At 40.2% G+C, this 22189-nt stretch overlaps 1 protein-coding gene across 4 annotated transcripts in view; it reads left to right on the top strand.

The window, feature by feature from the left end:
- The window catches only part of PTPRM (protein tyrosine phosphatase receptor type M), a 588144-nt gene that overhangs the window by 113468 nt on the left and 452487 nt on the right, over window positions 1–22189 (top strand). For all 4 annotated transcript variants that reach the window (XM_077778076.1, XM_077778074.1, XM_077778075.1 and 1 more), the window contains exon 3: window positions 13970–14048. In XM_077778076.1, the coding sequence (XP_077634202.1) occupies window positions 13970–14048 (79 nt within the window). The remainder of the gene's footprint in view (window positions 1–13969; window positions 14049–22189) is intronic.

Below are 22189 nucleotides of genomic sequence, written 5' to 3'. Positions count from 1 at the left end.
GGAGGGGGAGAGGGGGACAGAGATAGAACTTGAGTAGGGGATGGGCAGAGAGAAAGGGAGACACAGAATCTGAAGCAGATTCCAGGATCTGAGGTGTCAGCACAGAGCCGGAATAGGGCTTGAACTCTTGAACCATGATATCATGACCTGAGCCGAAGTTGGACACTTAACCAACTGAGCCACCCAGGTCCCCCTTCTTTTCTTTGTATGGGCACCACTTCACTCTTGTGTGATGTATCCACAGCTTCACTTAGTCTCATTTTAAGGGGGAATAGAGGATTAGTAGGACATCATAAGGTCCAGTCCATTTTTCAGTTAATACTTGGTCAGGTCCATGTTCATTCCAAGTTTTTAATAAGATCGTAGCCTCAGGTTAAGATGGGTACAGTGGTTCTTCCAGCAAGAAGGCCATCCTAGTGGAAGTAAACTAATGAATAATGGTTGATATTTGGTGCTAGTGTTAAATTTTGTTTAATTTTTGTTTGCCCCCCCTTCTGGGTAGGCAATTTCATAGGGGCTCAATCCAAGCCCACATTGAGGTGCCCTTATGCAGAGAAGGCAGACAACAGTACCCTATCTCATGTTACATGAGTTTCTTGACACAGCTTTGTGATGGTCCTTTTCAGAGTATGGTTCATTTTCTCCATTTTTTTCTCATTGACTGTGGGTTGTGAGAAATGGACTTCCTTGTTTCATATGCTTTTCCTCCCTAAAGTTGAACACCTTATAAACAATGTCCATCAGCTAAGAAGAGTTAATACCTATACTGCTCCTTTGACCTTCTGTAGCTTCTCTCCTATATTAGGGGCACTTTGTCCCATAAAGGTCAAATGAACCATTCTCAGATTTTCAACGAGCCCCAGGATCCCCATTGGTATATCTTTGATAGGTTTGATAAATCCTCTCCAGAAACTCAGATGGATCATCATTTAATTTTTGTGGAATTTCCTTGACATTATTAAGACATTTTTGCTTTGGGACCCTTCACTTTATTTCTGTGAACATATATCTTAGCAGTGGTTCAGAAGCAACATTTACATCCCAGCCAGATTTGGCCACCAGGATTGCCTCTGCTGGTAAGGACGTTAATACCTGGATTTTCATCAGATGCTGGGCCTCCTCATGGGCTTTACCAATCAGTCACAGGGAGTTGGCTATAAGGAGAATACTTAAGAGTTTGCATATCTGGGGTGCCTGGGTGACTCAGTCAGTTAAGCATCTGACTCTTGATTTCAGCTCAGGTCACGATCTCACGGTTTGTGAATTGGAGCCCCACGTCAGGCTCTGTACTGTTAGTGCGGAGCCTGCTTGGGATTCTCTGTTTCCCTCTCTCTCTGCCTCTCTCCCACTCATGCTCATTCACTCCCTCTCTCTCTCTCTCAAAAGAAATAAATAAATTAAAAATAAGAGTCTGTATATCTGCCTAAGGAGGCTTATCTGTGGCAAAAATAATGGCGAACAATTTCAGACACTCTCTGAGGATTTTCTCTACATGTATGATTTGAATTTTTCCAATTTAAAAGGTCTGAAGTAGAGAAAGGACTGAATGTCCAATAATATCCGGCAGGCTGTCTCTGGGGATTCATCCCTACAGTCTAAGTGCAAAGGAAACATCCTATTCTAAATTAGGGCACCTCCTGACCACATTTGATGTCCTAGCAGGTCTTAAAAAGGAAGACCATTCCTGACCCCGTGGGCCTAAGGAGGAGGAGGAGAAACCAGTGCAGAGGGGGCTCCATCCACGTTTGGGGTGGGTAGAATTCCAGGCCAGGGGGTTCAAAGATTGTAACAAGCTATGTTTCTCATTCCCTTTTTCCTCATTTGACCTGCTATTCTCACACACTTTGCGTCGTGAGCTTTATGTGCTGAATCTCTTATTCCCTAGCAGTGTAAAAGTCTGAACATAGAAGAATGTCATTTCATTTCCCAGATCTTTGACAAAATAATTCTAATTGGAGGATAGTATGGTCATTTTCAGACCCATTCTGAAGATGGTTTCTTTCGGATTCTAGTCTGTACATGAGCCATGCAGTGTTGCCATAAAAAACTTCTTCCTAGTCATCAGCTTATAGCTATATGTGGACTGAGCTGCCCTGAGTGCACCACAAGGGGCTGTCAGAGGGGATGAAAGTAGCGCTTCCTACCCCGGAAAGAGAAGAAAGGAATGAGTGGGATGTGAAAGAAACCAAACCAAACCAAACCGAGTACTCTTCCATTTCCTGCATAGGGAAGCCAGATTGCTCAGTGAGATGAAGTTGGCATGATTTCGCATCACTGGGTACCAAGTGTTAGACATTTAGCCCCCAGATAGAAATAAGAAACTGATCAGCACTGTTAAAACTTACCCGGAAAATTGAACCTTGGTGCTTCCCAAAACTATTTCTCTTTTCAAACCACACATGAAGCAGAAGATGGGTCAGCAAGAGCAGGACAGTGACCTTCCCCTGCAAGTGGTCTGCGTAGCTGCTGGGGCTTTACTTACCTTCTCTGTCCCCTCCAAGGCAGTCTAAGCACCAACAGGGGCCCGAGGCACCTACCTGCTCAGGAGTCCGTGAAGACAGTCCCCCACTGAAGCTGTATGCCCTTCCTGGCTGGCTTGGCAAAAACTCTTATCCACCTGCCACAGCCTCTAACTCAGGAAAGAATAGGTGAGCCCTGGTGGCGACCCTGGCCAGCTACACCCAGCCCACCTGAGATCCCCAGGAAAATGGACAGTTGGGAAGCACGGCTCCTAGCTGGGTGTGCCCACATTGTTCCTGAACACACTCAGATAAACTGGCCGCAAGAGAAGCAGGTAATTCATGAGAGGAGAGTTTGGAAAACCCTTGGGGGGTGGCAGCTGTGGGAGGTAGTAGGCTCAGGCATTAACAATCCACTTCTCCCTAGCAAGATGGATATGGAGGGTCTTACAGGGGCGGATACATTTCACCTTGCATGTACAGAGCGTGNTATCACTGCCGCCCCCCCCCCCCATCTTTCCTGCCTCTTGGATGTGTCCTCTTCTTTATATTTAGCTGTGGAACATCTGTTCTGCCGTCTTCCGTTGTTTTCTGGGTTATTTATACTGATGAGGGCGTTATCTGGTTGTATCCTGGGACAAGGTGAACTTAGGGTCCTCCCACTCTGCTGCCTTTATCGGAAGTCTTGTCCTCTGCATTCTTTGCTTACGAAGATGAACAGTATGTTATAAGAAATCAGTTGAGACACATCTGGCTGTTGCTTTAGTACAGACCTACAGCTGCATTTGAGATGTGGATCGATTCACGTGTGTTAAAAACTTACCGTATCGCTACATTTCATTCTCAGCCTGTACTTATGATTTGATGATCAAGGATAGGTACTTGTTCTGGGTTCCCATCTCAAACTTCTGTGTGGCCCGTTACTTCTTGCTCATCTGCACTTTCCCTTATAACTTTCCTACTTTTCACCTCAACCTTAGTTTCCTTCCACATCTTGTTTTATAGAATGAGTACTTGAGCTATGATTAGAAAAGATTCCAAAAGAACCCTAGTTCATAATGTGAAAGGGAAAACAGGAAGTGCAGAAAGTTATGTTTATGGTTGAAAAGCAGATGAAGTCATTCATGTCAGAGTGCCTTGAATGAATCGGCATGACCAAGCCCCCGTAATTCACTCCAATGAGACCCCTGCTGTCCTTTGAATACCTTTAACTTTGGGATAGTGGGCTTTTACCTTACTCTGATAACATGTCCGTCTGAACAAGTATTTCACCATTTGGTTCCTGATTTTTTAAGGTCACATAGGTTGTAGTTTGGCTTTGGCTCTTTGTCGTTATTGAAAGTGTTCTTTTACTATATGTATTTTCGTGAATGAATATGATCCACCTTTGCTTTTTATTTAAATTGAAGCCAGAAAGGATCTCCCAGATTTTGGGTTGGAGGATGGAACTAGAGTATTTCATCCCATTTGTCCTGGGGAATTGACAAATGGCTTCCACCAACACATTTTCCGTGGTGAGTATTTGTGTTGGTAAGCAAACCCCTTTACTTTGCTCACACATAGCAAAGGAAAGTGGCGGCATGGAAATCTAATTTTGCCCTTCACTGAACCAGGGAGGATCGGGGAGGCTGTGGTGTTAAACTGCTTTCATCTCCTGTTTGGCAGGCATCTGAAGGATAGCCTCATGTCAAGCCCCTTGCAGACCAACCTCCAGGATGGCTTTTCATGAGCCAATGAAAGAGCCTTAGTTAGTGGTTTAACTGATGGTTTCCTACCTGAGCACAAATGGCTTTTCCCAAAGGCTCCAAAAACAATGGGGCTCCAACATCATGTCTCCTGAGATGTTATTTGTTGAGGTATTGAACGAATATTGATTCTCTTTATCCTACATTTCTCTACATCCCGTGACTACAAATAACATCTGGGAGCCATCAGTAAAAATGAGCATTTTGTCCTTCTTGTACTCGAGTACTTTGAAAGAAATGAGGACTCAATGTGAATCCAAGCACGCTAATGCAGTTGATTTCCATTCATGGTTGTTCTGTTCTGTGAAGTCACAGTGAGTGAGAGCTGAATTAGTGAACCCCGAACTATTGGTTGCTTCCGTAGGAAATAAGGGACCGATCCTGCGACCCTCTGGTCACAGCGTTTGCATCAACTGATTGACACATAACATTGTTTGAGGAGTCTTCTGTTAAAGACCCCTTACTCAATGTACATTGTTGGTTTGTAACATTGAACAGCCAAAATGACTTACGCCTGAATGAAACTTCCCTAACACTTGTATTTTCTCCGTAAGGAAGGTTACAGCCTTGTGTGCATAGGAATGCTAGATGACGCCTCCGCATGGCACTCAGGCACCATTATAAATAGCAACATCACCAGTAAAAGGCACAGAAATATGAAAAATGTGGCACTAAATAGAATGGGATAAGGACACATGTTTCTGGTGTGAGAACCGAATCAAAAGGCAGAGCATTGCCTTGACTGACCTCAGCTGGGATATGCGGCTTGAGCCGTTCAAATTTTTGTCACTCTGTGCATATTCACAGATGACCAAGAAGGCTTTGCAAGTATTGATTTAGGGGTTTCAAATAAATTCGCAAGTAGACAAATTCACCAGTACAGTATCGGCAAATAATGAGGATTAATTATCTTTTCTGTCAAAACCAAATCGAAAAAAGAGGAGAAGCGAGATATAAGATGAAATGCTGTGCTGTGGCAGAATTCATCCAGAATCAGCTAGGATGGCTTTGTGATTAACCACTTTAGCTTTCAGCGTTTCAAATAATCACAATTCAGATTGAAAAGACATTTTCCCTAAAATTATATGTGTCTCAGTAAATACGAAGACATTTCACCAAAATGTAGCTCATGCCAAAAAACACTGTATAGAATGCTGAGCGTCAGGTTCGACTGTGAATGTGATCTTATAGTCTCAGTAGTTCAGTTGCTTTGTAGAAGATTTGACTGCTAAATGAGTTGGACTTTATTTTATCTTTAATTTGATTTATTTTTTTATCCAGTGCTTTGAGGTCTGTAAAGTTATCAATTTCTTTTTTTCTCTTTTATTAAATTTTTTTATGTTTATTCTTGAGAGAGAGAGAGAGCGAGAGAATGTGCAGGGGAGAGGCAGAGAGAGAAAGGGACACAGCATCTGAAGCAGGCTTCATGCTCTGAGCTTGTCAGCACAGGGCCTGATGCAGGACTCAAACTCATGAGGTGTGGGATCATGACTTGAGCTGAAGTCAGATGCCCAACAGACTGAGCCACCCAAGCACCCCTTAATCAGTGTCTCTGGTCTTGTTTTGATATATTGCAATTACGCTTTAAAAAAAAAAAGTAATGAGGGCACCTGGGTGGCTCTGTCAGTTGAGGGTCCAACTTTGGTTCAGCTCAGGTCATGATCCCAGGGTCTTGGGATTGAGCCCCAGGTCAGGCTCTGTGTTGAGCCTGGAGCCTGCTTAAGGTGATGTCTCTCTCCGTCTCTCACTCTCTCCCACTCTTCCTCTCTTCTTCTCTTCCCCTCTGCTTCTCTCCCCCACTGTCATCATTCTCTCCCTTTGTTAAAAATAAATATGTAAATGATGAATGAATGAATAAATAAATAATTGGAAATAATACTGTAAGCTTGAGTGGATATTGAAATCCATACCCATATGATATAGTTGAAGCAAGTCAAGCCAGGCGACTTGCCATGGCCGGAATGCAGGTCTCCCACAGAAAGTGCAGGACGTGATGTACTTGGCGGGGACAAGCTCTTGAAATACAAGACAAACATGCTTTGATACATGCTCTCTTGTAATCCAGGGTACTGCGAGTTGTTGGGGAGCCAAGTGGGAAAGTCTCCTCTTAAATCCGGAAGCTGGGTCGTTGTAAATATTTCAGGCTTTGTGGACCAGATGGTCTCTGCGGCATCTACTCAACCCTGCTGTTTTTGTGTGAAGTTGCCCTTGACGATACACAACTGAATGAGCGTGACTGTGTTACAATAAAACTTTGTTTGTGGACATTGAAATTTCAATTTCATATCATTCTCATGTATTGCTAAATATTCTTCTTTTGACTTTCACCCACAGTTGAAAACTACAACAACCATCCTTACTTTGGGGGTAACACAAAAACAGAGGTTGGGGCCAATTTGGCTTGTTGACTATAGTTTGCTGACCTTTGTCTTAAAATTTATGTTGTTAGCAGCACCTGGGAGGCTCAGTTCATTAAGTGTCTGACTTCAGCACAGGTCAAGATCTCACAGTTCATGAGTTCGAGCCCCTCATCAGGCTCTGTGCTGAAAGCCTGATTCGAATTGTGTGTCTCCCTCTGTCTCTGCCCCTCCCCTACTTACATTGTATCTCTCTCTCAGAAATAAACATTAAAAAAATAATAAATATTTGAAAAAAAATTTATGTTGTTAAAGCTATGTTGTATAACCATTCCTTGTATCTACATTTCTAGGTCAAATTGATGATTAATATATTCCTTACTGAAATCTGAAAGTAAAAATTTTAGAATATATATATGCATTAAAGGATGTATATATTCATGTGTGTGTGTGAATGGATGATTATGTAGTGTGTGTGTGTGTGTGTGTAGAGAGAGAGAGAAAGAGAGAAAGGCATGTATGTATATATGTATAGGTTAGGTATATGTATATGTGTGTATATTGTACATATATGTAGTCTCTCATGCCTGCTAGTTAAGGACATTTAGTAACAGGAAGTGTCCAGACTGCGAAGTAAAATGGAATTACACCCTGACTCTGCAATGTACTAATTGTGTGACCTCAGGAAAATTACTTAATGACTTTCTGAGTCAGCCTCCCCATCACTGAAAGGGAATGTACTTCCTTACCTTGTATGGGTGACTGGGGAAAATTATATAATATGCACAAAAGATACCTGGGACATAGATGAGTACAATATATAAATGGTCATTTTTTTTTTTTTTGAAAGAAAAGACTGTGTGTGCTTCTTCAAGAGACCCAAGCCTCACTTATAATACCGATTTTCAATGTTGTTTGTTCTGTTTGATTAAAGTAAGCACGGGTGCACCTGTACCCACCTCTCTCCTTTCCTTTTCCAGTGGCACCATTGGCGTGCTCCTGTTGTATCCTTCGTCTGATCTCAATCTTTTTGGCCCAACGCGCTGGCATCTTCAGTCTTCCCATGGACTCCTGCTGGGCTCTGCATACACTTGTTATACTTCACTAGAGCTATACCTGTACTTTCAATAGCGTACTTCCTTATTTGACAAAAACAGACAAAAATATTTTTGCTTTTGAAGGGTTCTTGATAAGGGCACTGGCTAGAAAAGAAGTACAAAATGGAAAACTTGCCAGATAGCAAGAGTTCAAGACACGGAAACCGTTTCATGAGATTCTAAAATTTAAGAAACCTCTTTAAATAGGCCTTGGGTTTTTAGCTGCATCTTTGAACCCTCTGGTTTGTTAGAAACAACAGAGTGAATCTCTTTTTTAAAAATTTTTTAATGTTTATTTATTTTTGAGAGAGAGAGAGAGATGGCATGCGAGCAGGGAGGGCAGAGAGAGAGGAAGACACAGAATCCAAAGCAGGATCTAGGCTCTGAGCTGTCAGCAAAGAGCCTGACACAGGGCTTGAACTAGTGAACCGTGAGAATCATGGCCTGAGCTGAAGTTGGACGCTTAACAGAGTGAACCGCCCAGGTGCCCCAGAGTGAATTTCTTAATAGTCGGATGTTGAAATCAAATTAGCAGTCAGTCAAAGATTGCTCTGTAGCAGCTGAATTTGGAGATCTTTAATCATATTTATTTCAAAATAGCAAACTTTTCAGTACAAATTAGATCTACTTGATGATTGAGGTATGCATGGAAACATTTATATTCTAAATTATAAACATCATGAAGTAGCTAATAAAACTTGTACTCATAAGCCCTTTAACTGAAATTACTAAACAAAAGGTGGGAAATGGCCTTTTGAAAAACTTGCTTCAGTTTTTGGAAAGAAACATTGAAGTTATTGCTTCCAAACTTGCAACATACATCCACCTTCTTAGGTATAATACCTAAGTGTCACATAAAATTTTTTTTTGCATATTGTATATAAATATATACATGTGTGTGCAGTGTGTGCATATGCATGACACACACATATAAAGTCATCTGTGAAGGTTATTTTCTTTAAAATGTTTTTTTAATGTTTATTTTTGAGAGAGAGAGAGCATGAGTGGGGGAGGGGCAGAGAGAGAGAGAGAGAGAGAGAAAGAGGAACACAGAATCTGAAGCAGGTTCCAGGCTCTGAGTTGTCAGCACAGAGCCAGACATATGGCTTAAACTCTGGAATGGTGAGATCATGACCTGAGCCAAAGTCGGGTGCTTCACCAACTGAGCCACCCAGGTGCCGCATGAAGGTTATCTTCTCTTTTCTGCCTCTACACTTAGAGACCCTATTAAGTCAGCAAACTTAATAGTCAGCAAACCTGCCAAGTTTTTAGGAGTTTCCCTTCCAGAATTTCTAATTAACTGAAAGGAAAAGGCCATTGTTCTCTTGGTATATTTCCACTCAGAAGCTTCGTGGTCCTCCAGCTGCAAGACCGAGGGGGGCAAATAAAGCTTCAGAAATAAGCCAAAGATTCTTTTGTTGTGGCTTCGCCTGGCAAGCCATCTTGCTGGGAATCTGGAGTGCACTGGCTGGCTGCTGAGTGCTCACTCTGCCCCTGGTCTAGCGGGGACACTTGTAAGTCCTTCCTGGGGCCACTGTGAGTTTAAGGAGCAGCCTGAGAAATTGGGTGGAAGGTTGTGCTGGCCGGATCTGATGCGTCCTGGTTGGTTTGGTAATGAGGGGGTGCCAGTCCTGGGGTGGAGAAACATTACCATCCTCTGAGCTCCTTATTATTCCCACCTGTTATTTGGCTCCTGTCTTGTTCTTGTCTGTGTTCCTTATTTTTTGTGGAACTACAGCTTAAATTTCATAAAATTGTCTATTTTTTTAATCCCTTTCAGACCTTACAATAAGTACCCTATTAATATTTGGACAGTAAGACTCAGAATCATTGAGTGTAAAACTTTTGAGGCTCATTCTATTGATGTGTGAGGGGTGAGAAAGCAGATTCTGAGGTTTTAGGGTGACTTATCTGGAGCTCTCATTTCTCCTCCTTTCTTTCTTAGGACCGTGGTGCTGTTTTGGTTTAAGTGAAGTACTGTGCATTAAATTTTGACATGTCAAGTTGAAAAATAGATCCTCATGAGCACGTTTTATATGTACCGTCTATTCTAAGAGTTAGCATATCCCTTCAAAAATAAGAATTATTCCCTTTTTTATAAGAAGCTTCAACCCTTATAGTTGACCATGTAAAAACACGGGTTTTGCTAAGGACAGTTTTGCATCTGTTCTGTTCATGATGCTTATCACGGTACTTACGCCAGTGCTTGGGGTAAAAAGGATACTTGGTGGAGACTTGAATGAGTGAGTGAGTGAGTGAATGAGTGAGTGAGTGAGTGAATGAATGAGTGAGTGAGAAGGAGGGAAGGAAGAAGGAAGGGGGATCCGTTGGGAGGAAGGAAGGGTGGATGAACATTTTTTTTAATTTTTAAAAAATGTTTGTTAATTTTTGAGAGATAGACACACACAGAGTGTGAGCAAGGGAGGGGCAGAGAGAGAGGGAGGGAGATATAGAATCAGAAACAGGCTCCAGGCTCTGAGCTGTCAGCACAGAGCCCGACATGGGGCTTGAACTCACAAACTGTGGGATCATGATCTGAGCCGAAGTCAGATGCTCAACCGACCGAGCCACCCAGGGGCCCATGGGTGAACATGTCAGAATACCCCTTTTCATGACCAGAGCCTTGGAGTTCTTGTGTAGCTGGTGGTCAGGGACGTCGGTCTCCGCAGGGGCCACTCTGAGCCGAGCGGCTGGCTGGTGCCTGCATTGCCTGCTGTTGTTGCCTCCTGCCAGACACGATCAGATCGTTTCCCAGGGGCCCAGCTTTGAGGGCATCCGAAGGGCTTTCTCCCCTACTTGCTGTCAGTGTTCATCTGCTTTTTGTTCCCTCAACTGTTCTCTAGACTTCAGCACAGAGAGAAATAGGCAAGATCCCATTGTAATAACGTGCATGCATCTCTTCCTTTCTCTGGGTCATCAGTGAAAAAAAAGATACCCTTACGAATGGGACAAAGTTTTATTTCATTTCTGTTCTACTTTGGGCCTCTCCTCTCCCCTGTGTGTTTTGTGTTTCGGTGTGTTGGCGTTGGAGCACAGTGTCATCTCGTCTAGCGGGTGTTTCTGGGACGACTTCTTATCTAGGGAGCCCCTTGAGCCCTTCTGTTTTGGGCTCTGTTGATTGCTTTCTCCATTTTCACATCCACTGCACACACATAAATAATGCAGTCCTAGGGTTGAAGTGTTTGTTCAGGCAATGTGAAGTAGCAAAAACTGCATGGTACATTATATCCGGAATCAGAAAGACTGAGTTTTTAACAATTATTTTTTATCTGAATCTCTTTGTTCTTTCTTAAAGAATTTTCACACTAACTAAAATATAAGAGAATGGAGCGGTATCTACTCAGTGTATGTAACATATCATGTGTAATTTACCATTACTGTTTTAAGCTGAAATTTTAGTGGAGATCATTGTGGAATCAGAGGCAATAACAAGAAATAATACAGATTCCTGCGTACATAGTACCCAGTTTCCTCCAGTGGTAGCATTTTGCAAACTAAATGTATGAGATCACAACCAGGATAGTGACAGGCTTGAAATCTACAGAGCTTTTCCAGATTTCTGGTTTTACATGGACTTGTACATGCAGATCTGTATATTTCTATACATTTTTTTCACTTTTTGACTAGTAAAATAGAAGTAAAAAAATTTACCATTTTAATCATCTTTAAGTGTATAGGTCAGTGGTATTAAATACCTTCTTGATGTTGTGCAACCCACGCCACTGTTCATCTCCAGAACTCTGTTCCTCTTGTGTGCCCATGAAATAGGAACTTCCCATCCCTCTCTCCCCAGCCCCTGACAACTACCATTTCCATTTCTACTTCCTGTCTGCTCCGAGTAACTCATACGTGGATCATGCAATATCTGTTCTTCTGTGGCCGACTTATTTCACCTAACATGATGTTCTCCAGGTTTCTCCAGATCATAGCATGTATTGGAATTTCCTTCGTTTTTGAGACTGAATAATATTCCATTGTATGTATTTACCCTATTTTGCTTATCCACTCATCTACCCATCACTGGATACTTGGTTGTTTCCGTGTTTAGCTATTGCAAATAAAGCTACTATGAGCTATACAGTTTTTTATAATGTTTGTTTGTTTTTGAGAGAGAAAGAGCATGCATGTGAGTGGGGGAGAGGCAGTGAGACAGGGAGACAGAGGATTCGAAGCAGCCTCTACACTGACGGCACAGAGCCCAACTGGGGCTCAAACTCATGAACTGGACTATCATGACCTGAACTGAAGTTGGATGCTTAGCCGACTGAGCCACCCAGGCGCCCCCGGACTGTGTACAGGTTTTTTTTTTTTTTTTTTTAAATGTTTTATTTATTTCTAGGAGAGAGAGACAGTGTGAGCAGGGGAGGGTCAGAGAGAGAGGGAGTCACAGACTGAAACAGGCTCCAGGCTCTGAGCTGGCAGTCAGCACAGAGCCCAATGCGGAGCTCGAACCCACGAACCGTGAGATCATGACCTAAGCGAAAGTCGGACGCTTAACTGACTAAGCCACCCAGGCGCCCCTGGACTGTGTACAGTTTTATTACCTGAGTAAATTGTGCATCCACCACCACAGTGAAAACTTTAAAGGTTACAACATCACAAGGATTACTTCCTCGCTTTGTTCTTTTGTACCCACGCTCCTGTCCCTTCTCCCACCATCCCTAAGCCCTGGCAACCACTAATCTGCCCTCCCTTCAAAAATTTTGACCTTATGCAATGTTACATAAATGGAATCATATAGTACATAATCTTCGCGATTGGCTTTTTCATTCAGCATTATTAGATTCATCCAAGTTGTTGGATATATCAGTAGTTACTTCCTCGTTACTGTTGAGTAGTATTCCATGCTGTAGATGTACCACAGTCTGTTTTATCACATACCATTTGAATGCATCTGGGCTGTTTCCAGTTTTTAGTTTAATAATAGCCTGACAACAGACAACTTTAGACAATCGTATTAAGAACATCAATAACTTTTCCCTAGTTCTTTTTTTCTCCTTTAGCCTCAATTTCTCTGAAATGGTTCTACCATCTCAAAAATGTCATTCCTTCTGAAAACTTAAGAGCATGTTGCCCTTCTTTTTTCTTGCCTTATGTTTCCCACAGTCGCACAGTTGCTAAAAGCCTCTTGGTTTTAGTACCATAGAGATTTTTATATCATTCTCCTCTTAATTCATACCTCTGTCATCTGAACTTCAGTGGGCATAGCCTCTTTATGTTATTATTTTTAATGCTTATCTATTTATTTTTGAGAGGTTGGGAGGGAGAAGGACAGAGAAAGAGGGAGAAAGAATCCCAGGCAGGTTCTGTGCTGTCAGTGCAGAGCCTGACAAGGTGCTCGATCCCACCGATTGTGAGATCATGACCTGAGCCGAAATAGATGCTTAAGTAACGGGTCCACCCAGGTCCCCAAGCCTTTTCATATTATTAATATAGTGTCTTCCTTGGAATTTCTTCTCTGTGAGTGGAGCCTCTGTAACCCAGTCACAACTGATATTTATAGCTATAGGTCCCAATGCTCCTCTTCAGGGCTCTGGTCATGTCCAGCTCAGGGCCTTTGCACATGCCTTGCAAGAGGCCTTACTCTCTTTCTTAATTCATATTCAGCTATTAGCTGAAATGCTACTTCCTTATGAGAGGTCCTCTTGGTACATGTTACTCTAATACCCTATACTTTTTTTTTTCACAGCACTTATGGTATTTTTTTCATTTTAGATATATAAAACCTAGGGCCCCACATGGTTCAGTATAGCCGTAGAATCCCCACAAAAGAGTTGACCAGAAAATATGTTATCTTAAAGCAATTTAAATCTTAACATTGTCTCTGGTAAAGGATTTTAAGCTTCTGTCTTCAAAACATCCGGGTCTTAACCGTGGTATTACCACCCTTACCAGGTGAATCCTTGAGGAAGGATGCCGTCTATCCCATCCCTTTTCATTAACCTTCCTGAAAACTGGGTTTGAGTCTTATTTTCTTTGTCATCTCAGAACCTGGGATGTTGACTGGCAGATATTAGGCACTCCACTAATGTTTGTTGGAAGCATGGATGGATGGATGAATGAACAAAAGAAAGAGAGAAAGAGAGGGAAGGAAGGAAGGAAGGGAAAAGAAAGAAAAAGAAAGAGAAAGAAAGAAAGAAAGAAAGAAAGAAAGAAAGAAAGAAAGAAAGAAAGAAAGAAAGAAAGAAAGAAAGAAAAAAAGAAAGAAAGAAAAGAGAAAGAAAAATGTTTTATATATCAGGGACATTTGGTTAAACTGTAAGTGGTAAAACTCTGTAGATGTATAATATAAATCTTTCTTAATTTTCCAGGTGATTTTTGAAGTGATAACTTCTGGACATCAAGGCTACCTCGCTATTGATGAAGTGAAGGTGTTAGGACATCCATGTAGTAAGTTGCCTCAACTCTTACACATTTGGGTCCAATGTTGGGGGCATATTTATGTTCCAGATTAAGAGAAGACACTAAAACGTGAAGAGAAGTTCTACCTAACAAGTTCCCCGACACGGCTTGTAGGCATTGCTTTGCCAGCCCAGAAGTCCAGAAACATCCATTTTGTGTGGCATTCATTATGCGTATCTAAGAGCTCCTCAAATGATCAGGAATGGGCACTAATGGGCCACTTTGGTAGACTCAGACATCCTTGCAAAGATAACAGTAGCACAAGGTTAAACATTGAGAATCTATGCATTTTGTTTCTAAGTCTAGGGTATTGCTGGTATACTTTCAAACAACACAGCTCCAAAGAGGCCTGGGACCTGTCAACTGCAAGAAATCTACCTAAACCATTTGGGGACTCTAGAAATGTTCTGATCCTCATCTTTTAAAAATTAATACTTTAAAAAAGTCCCATGGGTGATAAACACACTCTTTCCCTTTTACTGCTCAGTACGAACAGCTATTAACATGCTGTCATATTTATATCTGAAGTATTGTCCTTAAATCAATAAAATACTGCACATAGCCAGTCCCGTTTCTCCCGTCTCTCCTGGGGCCACCACAGGGACAGGCGTGCTGCTGCCCCCTCCATCTCTAAGGTTCATATTCCACGAGCAGCAGAAACAGATGTAGCTGATTTAAGCAGAAAGGCTTAAAGGGAATTGGTGGCAAATAGAATCCCAAGGAACATCAGTGATCTCGGCTCCAGTAATGGGTAGGAACTAAAAGGAAGGCTCTGTAGCCAGAACCATGGTGACACCTTTGCCTTAGGGGCCATCATTGGGGGTAAGGGTGCTGCAACCTGCTCTCTGGCCACCTGACCCTTGCCACCTGCCTCAACATTTGTCACTGTCTCTATGCCTTTCTCCCCTAGCCTTAGACTCAAAACCCCAAATGGGATTGTCAAGGTTGGCAAGCTGGATGGTGTGCTCATTCCCTTGCTGGCAATCGGGGTCATCTAGGAAAGCACATTGTGGCTTTTTCACCTTCTATACTGGGGGTCAGGCCAGGACGCTTACTGAGAAACTTACAATGGGGCTATTTCCACCCCCCCAGAATAGTACTTTCAGAGCTGAGCCTCCAAAATGCTGCAAACGTATGTGTGTGCATCGGTGTGGGTGTGCTTTTTCCCATAATCACTGTGTAGTTCATATGTTTGCCCTTTTGTACATCCTAATGAATGGTATCCAACCATATAAATTTTTCTGTATTTTTCCCCACTTAGCATTTTGTTCTTTAGGTCATTCCATGATATTCTATCATATGAATATATGACACTCAATTTCTCTGTTCTTTCATGAACATTTAGCTTTTTATCTCCCAGTTTTTCTTTCTGACGAACATGGCTGCCGTGAAGAGCCACGTGTGTGTCTCTGGGTGCAATGTATAAGAATCTCGGTAGGGTACATTCTTAGCAGCATAATTCCTGGGATGTAGAATAGAAATACTTTTAGTTTTACTCGATGCTGCCAAATTGCTATGAACGGTGTCTGAGCCAGTTTATATTCCCACCAGCAATGCATGGGAGTTTTATTTTCCCTCTGTCCTTGCCCACAATTGATATTGTCAGACTTTAAATCTTTGGCTAGGTGAGGGATGACAGCCTACTTTATTTTTAGGGTCTCCCCAGCAGTAAAGAGAGACTGGCCGATTCATACATTCCTGGATTTCTGCTGACGGTCCCTACCCAAATTCATGAGAAGATGGTTATATCTACAGTGACATTAAGGATATAAACACTTGGCAGGAGTGTCTCTGCTTTTATTGCCTGGATTGAAGAGATCATGAGATCATTCCCTATAGTAGTTACCGAGAGCCCTTCATGGTTGTTATCCAATGAGGGTATTGTAACACAGTGATCTGATTTTATCCAGAGGGACTTTGCTCTCTCTGAGATCCTTATCTTGGTGCTCAGAGCATGCCACAACACCAGAGTTCAGACACCTCAGTCACGTCGTTCCTTACTGAGGCAGACATTACTTTTGTGACACATTGCATTTACCTTTCTTCCGTCAGCAAGGCTGGTGAGTTCAAGAAGAATTTCTCCCTTTTTTCTGAAAAGGCAGGAAAATGAATGATGCTGTACCTAACTGGAACAGCAGGGAAAATTTAGGAAGTAGAATATAATCACCTGAGTTGGAACATGGCCAGATCCATGAAATAATAGCCTTGGGCTTGGAAAAATGACATGGGATCTTCTAATATGCATAACTGATCCCGTCTCAGATTCACCTCTTACCAGGAGGTTAAAGAAAATAGATACAGTAATGCCCCACGCCAACTATGTGCTGAGCATTACCTGTCTCTCAGGGTAAACTTCACCCCAAGGCAGATGTTATTGCTACCATGCTGCAGGTGCACTGGATGAGGCCAAGTTTGCAAGGGTCCGTCTTGTTCTGTATCTGGAGTTTGTTCTACCTCTGGCCATTGGCCAACAAAAAGCTCCTGAAGTGTGGCTCCTTCCATTCTGCAGGAACTGAGTCATTGTCTTCAGTAAAATAGAAAGGCTCAATGCTTGTCCTTCTATCGGAACCTTCCCGAAACGTGTTTCCTTCAGTTTTGTTCATTCCTTCCAAGCCCAGGTGCCTATAGTTGTAGAAATGGTGTTTATGGTCTCACCTTTGGAGAATACTGGCGCTAATACCTAATTGGCTTTGCAAACTGCTCTTAAGAGACACAGAATTGCAAAACGGGCTCTGTACCAAAGTGATGTATGGTACGGCAGCATTTTGAACTGTAAGCTTTAAATGGTTTTGATGATGGCCCTTCTGTAGTTATTTTTTCCTGAATCTCTAGGTTTATGGGGAAAACATGCAAATAAAGATTTTAAAGAAGGCAATAGTTGGGTCTTAAAATGTAAAGCTTTGCAGGTAATATTTTAAGGGCTTTCCTATCAAGATTTCTAAATAACAGTCAATTTTTTTGATATTGCGGTGGTCATTAGATTTAAATCACAAAGGAGCATAAATATTTCATATCCAAAATTAAGCTTTCCAAAAAGATGCAAAACTGCTGAACTTTATTTATTGACTTCACTCTGAAGGCTCCTGTTTGGATTCATATAGGTTTATGAGTAGGCATTTCAACAGTTTTTAAAAGTACTTGTTCTGTTAAGAGTATACAGTCGCTCATAAAATTGATTTTAATGTAGTGACAATAAAATGCAGGCTCAGCATGAAATGTGGATATGGCTGTGCAGAATCAGCAGCTCAATGGCTTAAGACCACTTCTAATGAACACAGATAATTTTTGTATTTGGTATGCACACTAAAAATATATTTTGAATTTGGTGCAATCAAATCCTAGTAGGAGCACCTATCAGCTTCATAATGTTGTCTGCTTTTTTTAAGTAAGTTATAAGCAATGCAAGTCTGGGTATTTCTGTTATTATCTTGTAGTGCCAGTATATATTTTTATGCCTTTATGAGCCACGCTGCACTTTAACAGGTTTATTGAGATATAATTCACCTGTCGTACAATTCGCCCGCCTAAAGTGTACATTCAGTGTTTTTAGTAAATCCAGAGTTGTGTAACCGACACTACGATCCATTTTAGGATGTTTGCATCACCCCAGAAAGAAACCCTGCTATTAAGTCAGTCTCCATTTCCCTTGGCCTCCACCCTCAGCCCTAGGCAATTACTAATCTACTTTCTGTCTCTAAAGATTTGCTTGCTTTCCCATTATTTCATTTAAGTGGAATCATACAATGCGTGGTCTTTTTTGTCTGGCTTCTTTCACTTAGCACAACATTTCATGGTTCGTCCATGTTATAGAACATTTCAATACTTCATTCTTTCTTAAAGCTGAGAAACTTTCAATTTTGGCATACCACAAGTTCTTTACCCATCCATCAACCGAGAGATGTTTGAGTTTCTATGTTTGGGCTATTGGGAATAATACAGTGACTAACATTTCTGTTACAGGCTTTTGTGTTTTCATTTCTTTGGGGTATATATTTAAGAGGAGGATTTCTGGGCCATATAATAACTCTATGGCCAGCATTTTGGATACCAGTGAAATTGTTTCTCAAATTAGCTACCCCATCTTACATTCTGAGGAGCAGTGAATTCTTGCCAACATTTGTTATCTGTGTGTTGTTGGTTTTTGTACCCTAGTGACTTTGGGGTGATACTTCTTTATGGTTTGATTCTTGAATGGAAAATTTTGTTAACTGTCTTTTTGTGTGTTTCTTGGCCACTTAACTTTAGTAAAGAGTCTTTAGATTCTTTGCCATTTCTAATTGACTTATTTTTCTTTTTTCCTGTTTTATTGAGAAATAACGGATATGCATTACTGTAAAAGTTTAAGGTATCAGCATGGTGGTTTGGTTTATATATATATCATCAAATGATTACCATAATAAGTTTAGTTAACATCCATCATTTCATATAAATACAAAAGGAAGAAAGAGAATAAAAACAATATTTCTTCCTTAGGATGAGAACTTTCAGGATCTACTCTCTTAACAACTTTGCTGTCTCACACAGCATGTCGTCGTGTTTTCTGTTACATCCCAAGTTCTTAACCTATAACAGGAAATCTGTACCTTCTGACCACCTTGTTCCATTTCCCCTCTCTGCATCCTCCACCCCTGGTGACTATGGCTCTCATCTCTTTCTCCATGAGTTTATTTTCTTGTTTGTTTTGTTTTAGATTCCATGTGTAAGTGAAATCATATGGTATTTGTCTTTCTCTGTCTGACCTATTTCACTTAGCATAATGCCCTTGGGGTCCATCTGTGTTGTCGCAAATGATAGAATTTCCTTGTTTGTTTTTTTTTAATGGCTGACTAGTATTCTATTGTACATATATCCCACACCTTCAGTTGATAGATACTTAAGTTGTTTCCATGTCTTGGCTGTTGTAAATAAAGCTACTGTGAACATGGGGGTGCAGCTACCTTTTCCAATAGTGTTTTCAGTACCCCGGAATGGATAGAACTGAGATTGCTGGATCATGTGATAGTTCTGTTTTCAATTTTTTGAGGATCCTCCATACTGTTTTCCACAATGGCTGCTCCAATCCACAGTGCCGTCAGCAGTGCACAAGGGTTTCCTTTTCTCCACATCCTCGCCAGTACTTGTTATCTGTTATCTTTTTGATGACAGTCACTCTAACAGGCGTGAGATAATACCTCACTGTGGTTTTAGTTTGCATTTCCCTAATGGCTAGTGATGTTGAGCATCTGTTCATGTACCTGTTGATCTTTCATACGCCTTTTTTGGAGAAATGTCCATTCAGTCCTTTATCCATTTTTTAATTAGTTTTTTTTTTTTGACTCTTAAGTTATATGAGTCATTTTATATATTTTGGACATTAAACCCTTATCAGATAGATGGTTTACACATATATTTCCCATTCCATCAGTTTGTTGTTTTGATGGTTTATTTCGCTGTGCAGAAGTTTTTAGTTTGATGTAGTCCCACTTGTTTATTTTTTATTCTTCTTCTTGTGCTTTGGGAGTCATCTTCAAAAAAATTATGACTAAGACCCATGCCAAGGAGCTGTAGTCCTTTGTTTCCTTCTAGGAGTTTCATGGCTTCATCTCACATTTAAGTTGTTAATCCATTTCAAGTCAATTTCTGTGAGTGGTGTAATATATTGGTCCAATTTCATTCTTTTACACGTCAATATCCACTTCTCCCAGCTCCATTTGTTGAAAAGGCTGTCTTTTTTCCATTGGGTATGCTTGACTTCCTTTTTAAAAATCAGTTGACTGTGCATGCTGGGGTATTTTTCTGGGCTCTTGATTCTGTTCCATTGGTCTATTTGTCCATTTCTACGTCAGTATCCTGCTGTTTTGATGACTGTAGTTTATAGTTTAGCTTGAAATCAGGAAACATGGTGCCTCTTGCTTTGTTCTTTCTCAAAATTTCTTTGGATACTCAAGGTCTTTTGTGATTCCATAAAAGTTTTAGGAGTGTTTTTTCTATTTCTGTAAAAGATGCCATTGGAATTTCAATAGAGATTGCATTGAATCCGTAGATGGCTGTTGGTAGTATTGGCATTTTGAAAATATTAATTCTTTGAATCTATGCACGTGAACTACCTTTCCATTTATTTCTGTCTTTAAATTTTTTTTTTATCAATGTCTTGTAGTTTTCAGCATAGAGATCTTTCACCTCCTTAGCTAAATTTATTCCCAAGTTATTGATGCTATTGTAAATGAGATTGACTGCTTTCTATGAGATTGATTGCTTTCTTGTTCAAAAAATTCGTTGTCAGTATATAGAAATGCTACTCATTTTTATATGTTAATTTTGTAATCTGGGACTTTCCTGAATTCATTGATTAGATATAACAGTTTTCTGGTTGAAACTTTAGGTTTTTTTCTGTATAAAATTACGTCATCTGCAAATAGGGATATTTTTATTTCTTTCTTTCCAATTCTCATAACTTCTATTTCTTTTTCTTATCTGATTGCCTTAGCTAGGACTTCTAGAACTGTGTTCAGTAGGAGTGGTAAAAGTGGCAACCTTATCTTGTTCTGATATTAGAGGAAAAGCTTCCAACATTTTACCATTCAGTGTGGTTTGTCATTTGTGACTTTTACTGTGCTGAGATATGTCCCTTCTCTGTATAGTTTGTTCATAGTTTTTATCATGAATAGATATTGAATTTTGTCCAGTGCTTTATCTGCATCTCGTGAGATGATTATATGATTCTTTCTCTTCCTTCTGTTAATGTGATACAGTCATATTGATTGATATCCATATGTTGAAACATCCTTGCATCCCAGGAATAAATTCCACTTGATCATAATATGTGACCCTTGTAATGTGCTGCTGACTTGGTTTGCTAGTATTTTGTTGAGAATTTTTGCATCTATATTCATCAGGAATATTGGCTTAGTTTGTTTTTTGTTAGTAGTGTTATTTTCTAGTTTTTGTATCAGAATAATGCTGGACTTATAAAATGAGTTTGGGAGTATTTCTTCCTCTTCAATTTTGTGGAAGAGTTTGAGAAAGATTGATGCTAATTCTTTTTTTTAATGTTTAGCAGAATTCACTGGTGAAGTCATCTGGTCCTTTTACTTTGTTGAAAGATTTTTTTATTTTTTATTTTTTTTGGTTACTGATTGATTTCCTTACTCATAATTGGTCTATTCAGATTTTCTGTTTCTTCCTGTCTTGATAAGCTGTTTCTAAGAATTTTTCAGTTTCTTAAAGGTTGCTTAGTTTGTTGGCATATAATCGTTCTTACTAACCTCCTAAGACTCTTTGAATTTCTGTTGTATCAGTTGTAATGTCTCCTCTTTGATTCATAATTTGTTGATTTGGGTCTTCCTTTTCTTCCACCTTGGTTAGTCTACCTAAGGGTTTGTCAATTTTATCTTTTGAAAGAAACAGCTCTTAGTTTAGCTAATGTTTTCTGTTCTTTATTTTATTTACTTCTATTCTGAAGTAAAAAATATTCTATCAGAATAGAATAAAATTCTAATAAAAAATATCTTTATTATTTCCTTTCTTCTGCTAACTTTGGGCTCACTTTGTTCTTTTCTAGTTCTTTAAGATATAGAGTTAATTTGTATATTTAGGATCTTTATTGCTTCTTAATGTAGGTATTTATTGCTGTGAACTTTCCTCTTAGAGTAACTTTTGCTGCATCCCACAAGTTCTGGTATTTTCTGTTTCCATTTTTGTCTAAAGAAACCTTTTTTTTCTTTAATGTCTTCTTGGGTCCATTTGTTGTTCAGGAGAGAATAGTTTATTTTCTTTGTGTATGAATTTTCCAGTTTTCCTCTTGTCATTGGTTTCTAACTTCATACTGTTGTGGTTAGCAAGATTCTTGACACCATTTCAGTCTTCTTAAATTTGCTAAGACTTGTTTTGTGGCCCAATAATGTAGGTCTCTCTTAGAAAATATTCCTTGTGTTTTGGAAGAATGTACAGTCTCCTGTTGTTGGCTAGAGTTTTTATATGTGTTTGTTAGGTCCATTTGGTCTATAGTGTTGTTCAAGTCTACTATTGAGTACTTCGCTATTTATGTAAATTGTTGTATTTTCTTGAAGTATTAGACCCGTTTGTCATTACATAATGACTTTCTTTGTTTCTTTTTACCATTTTTAGTTTAAAGTCTATTTTACCTAAGT

The sequence above is a fragment of the Crocuta crocuta genome, unplaced genomic scaffold (genome assembly GCF_008692635.1).
Source record: "Crocuta crocuta isolate KB4526 unplaced genomic scaffold, BGI_CrCroc_1.0 scaffold26, whole genome shotgun sequence".
NCBI lineage: Eukaryota > Metazoa > Chordata > Mammalia > Carnivora > Hyaenidae > Crocuta > Crocuta crocuta.
The sequence above is the reverse complement of the archived record's forward strand: the minus strand, read 5'-3'. Positions and strand labels throughout refer to the sequence as shown.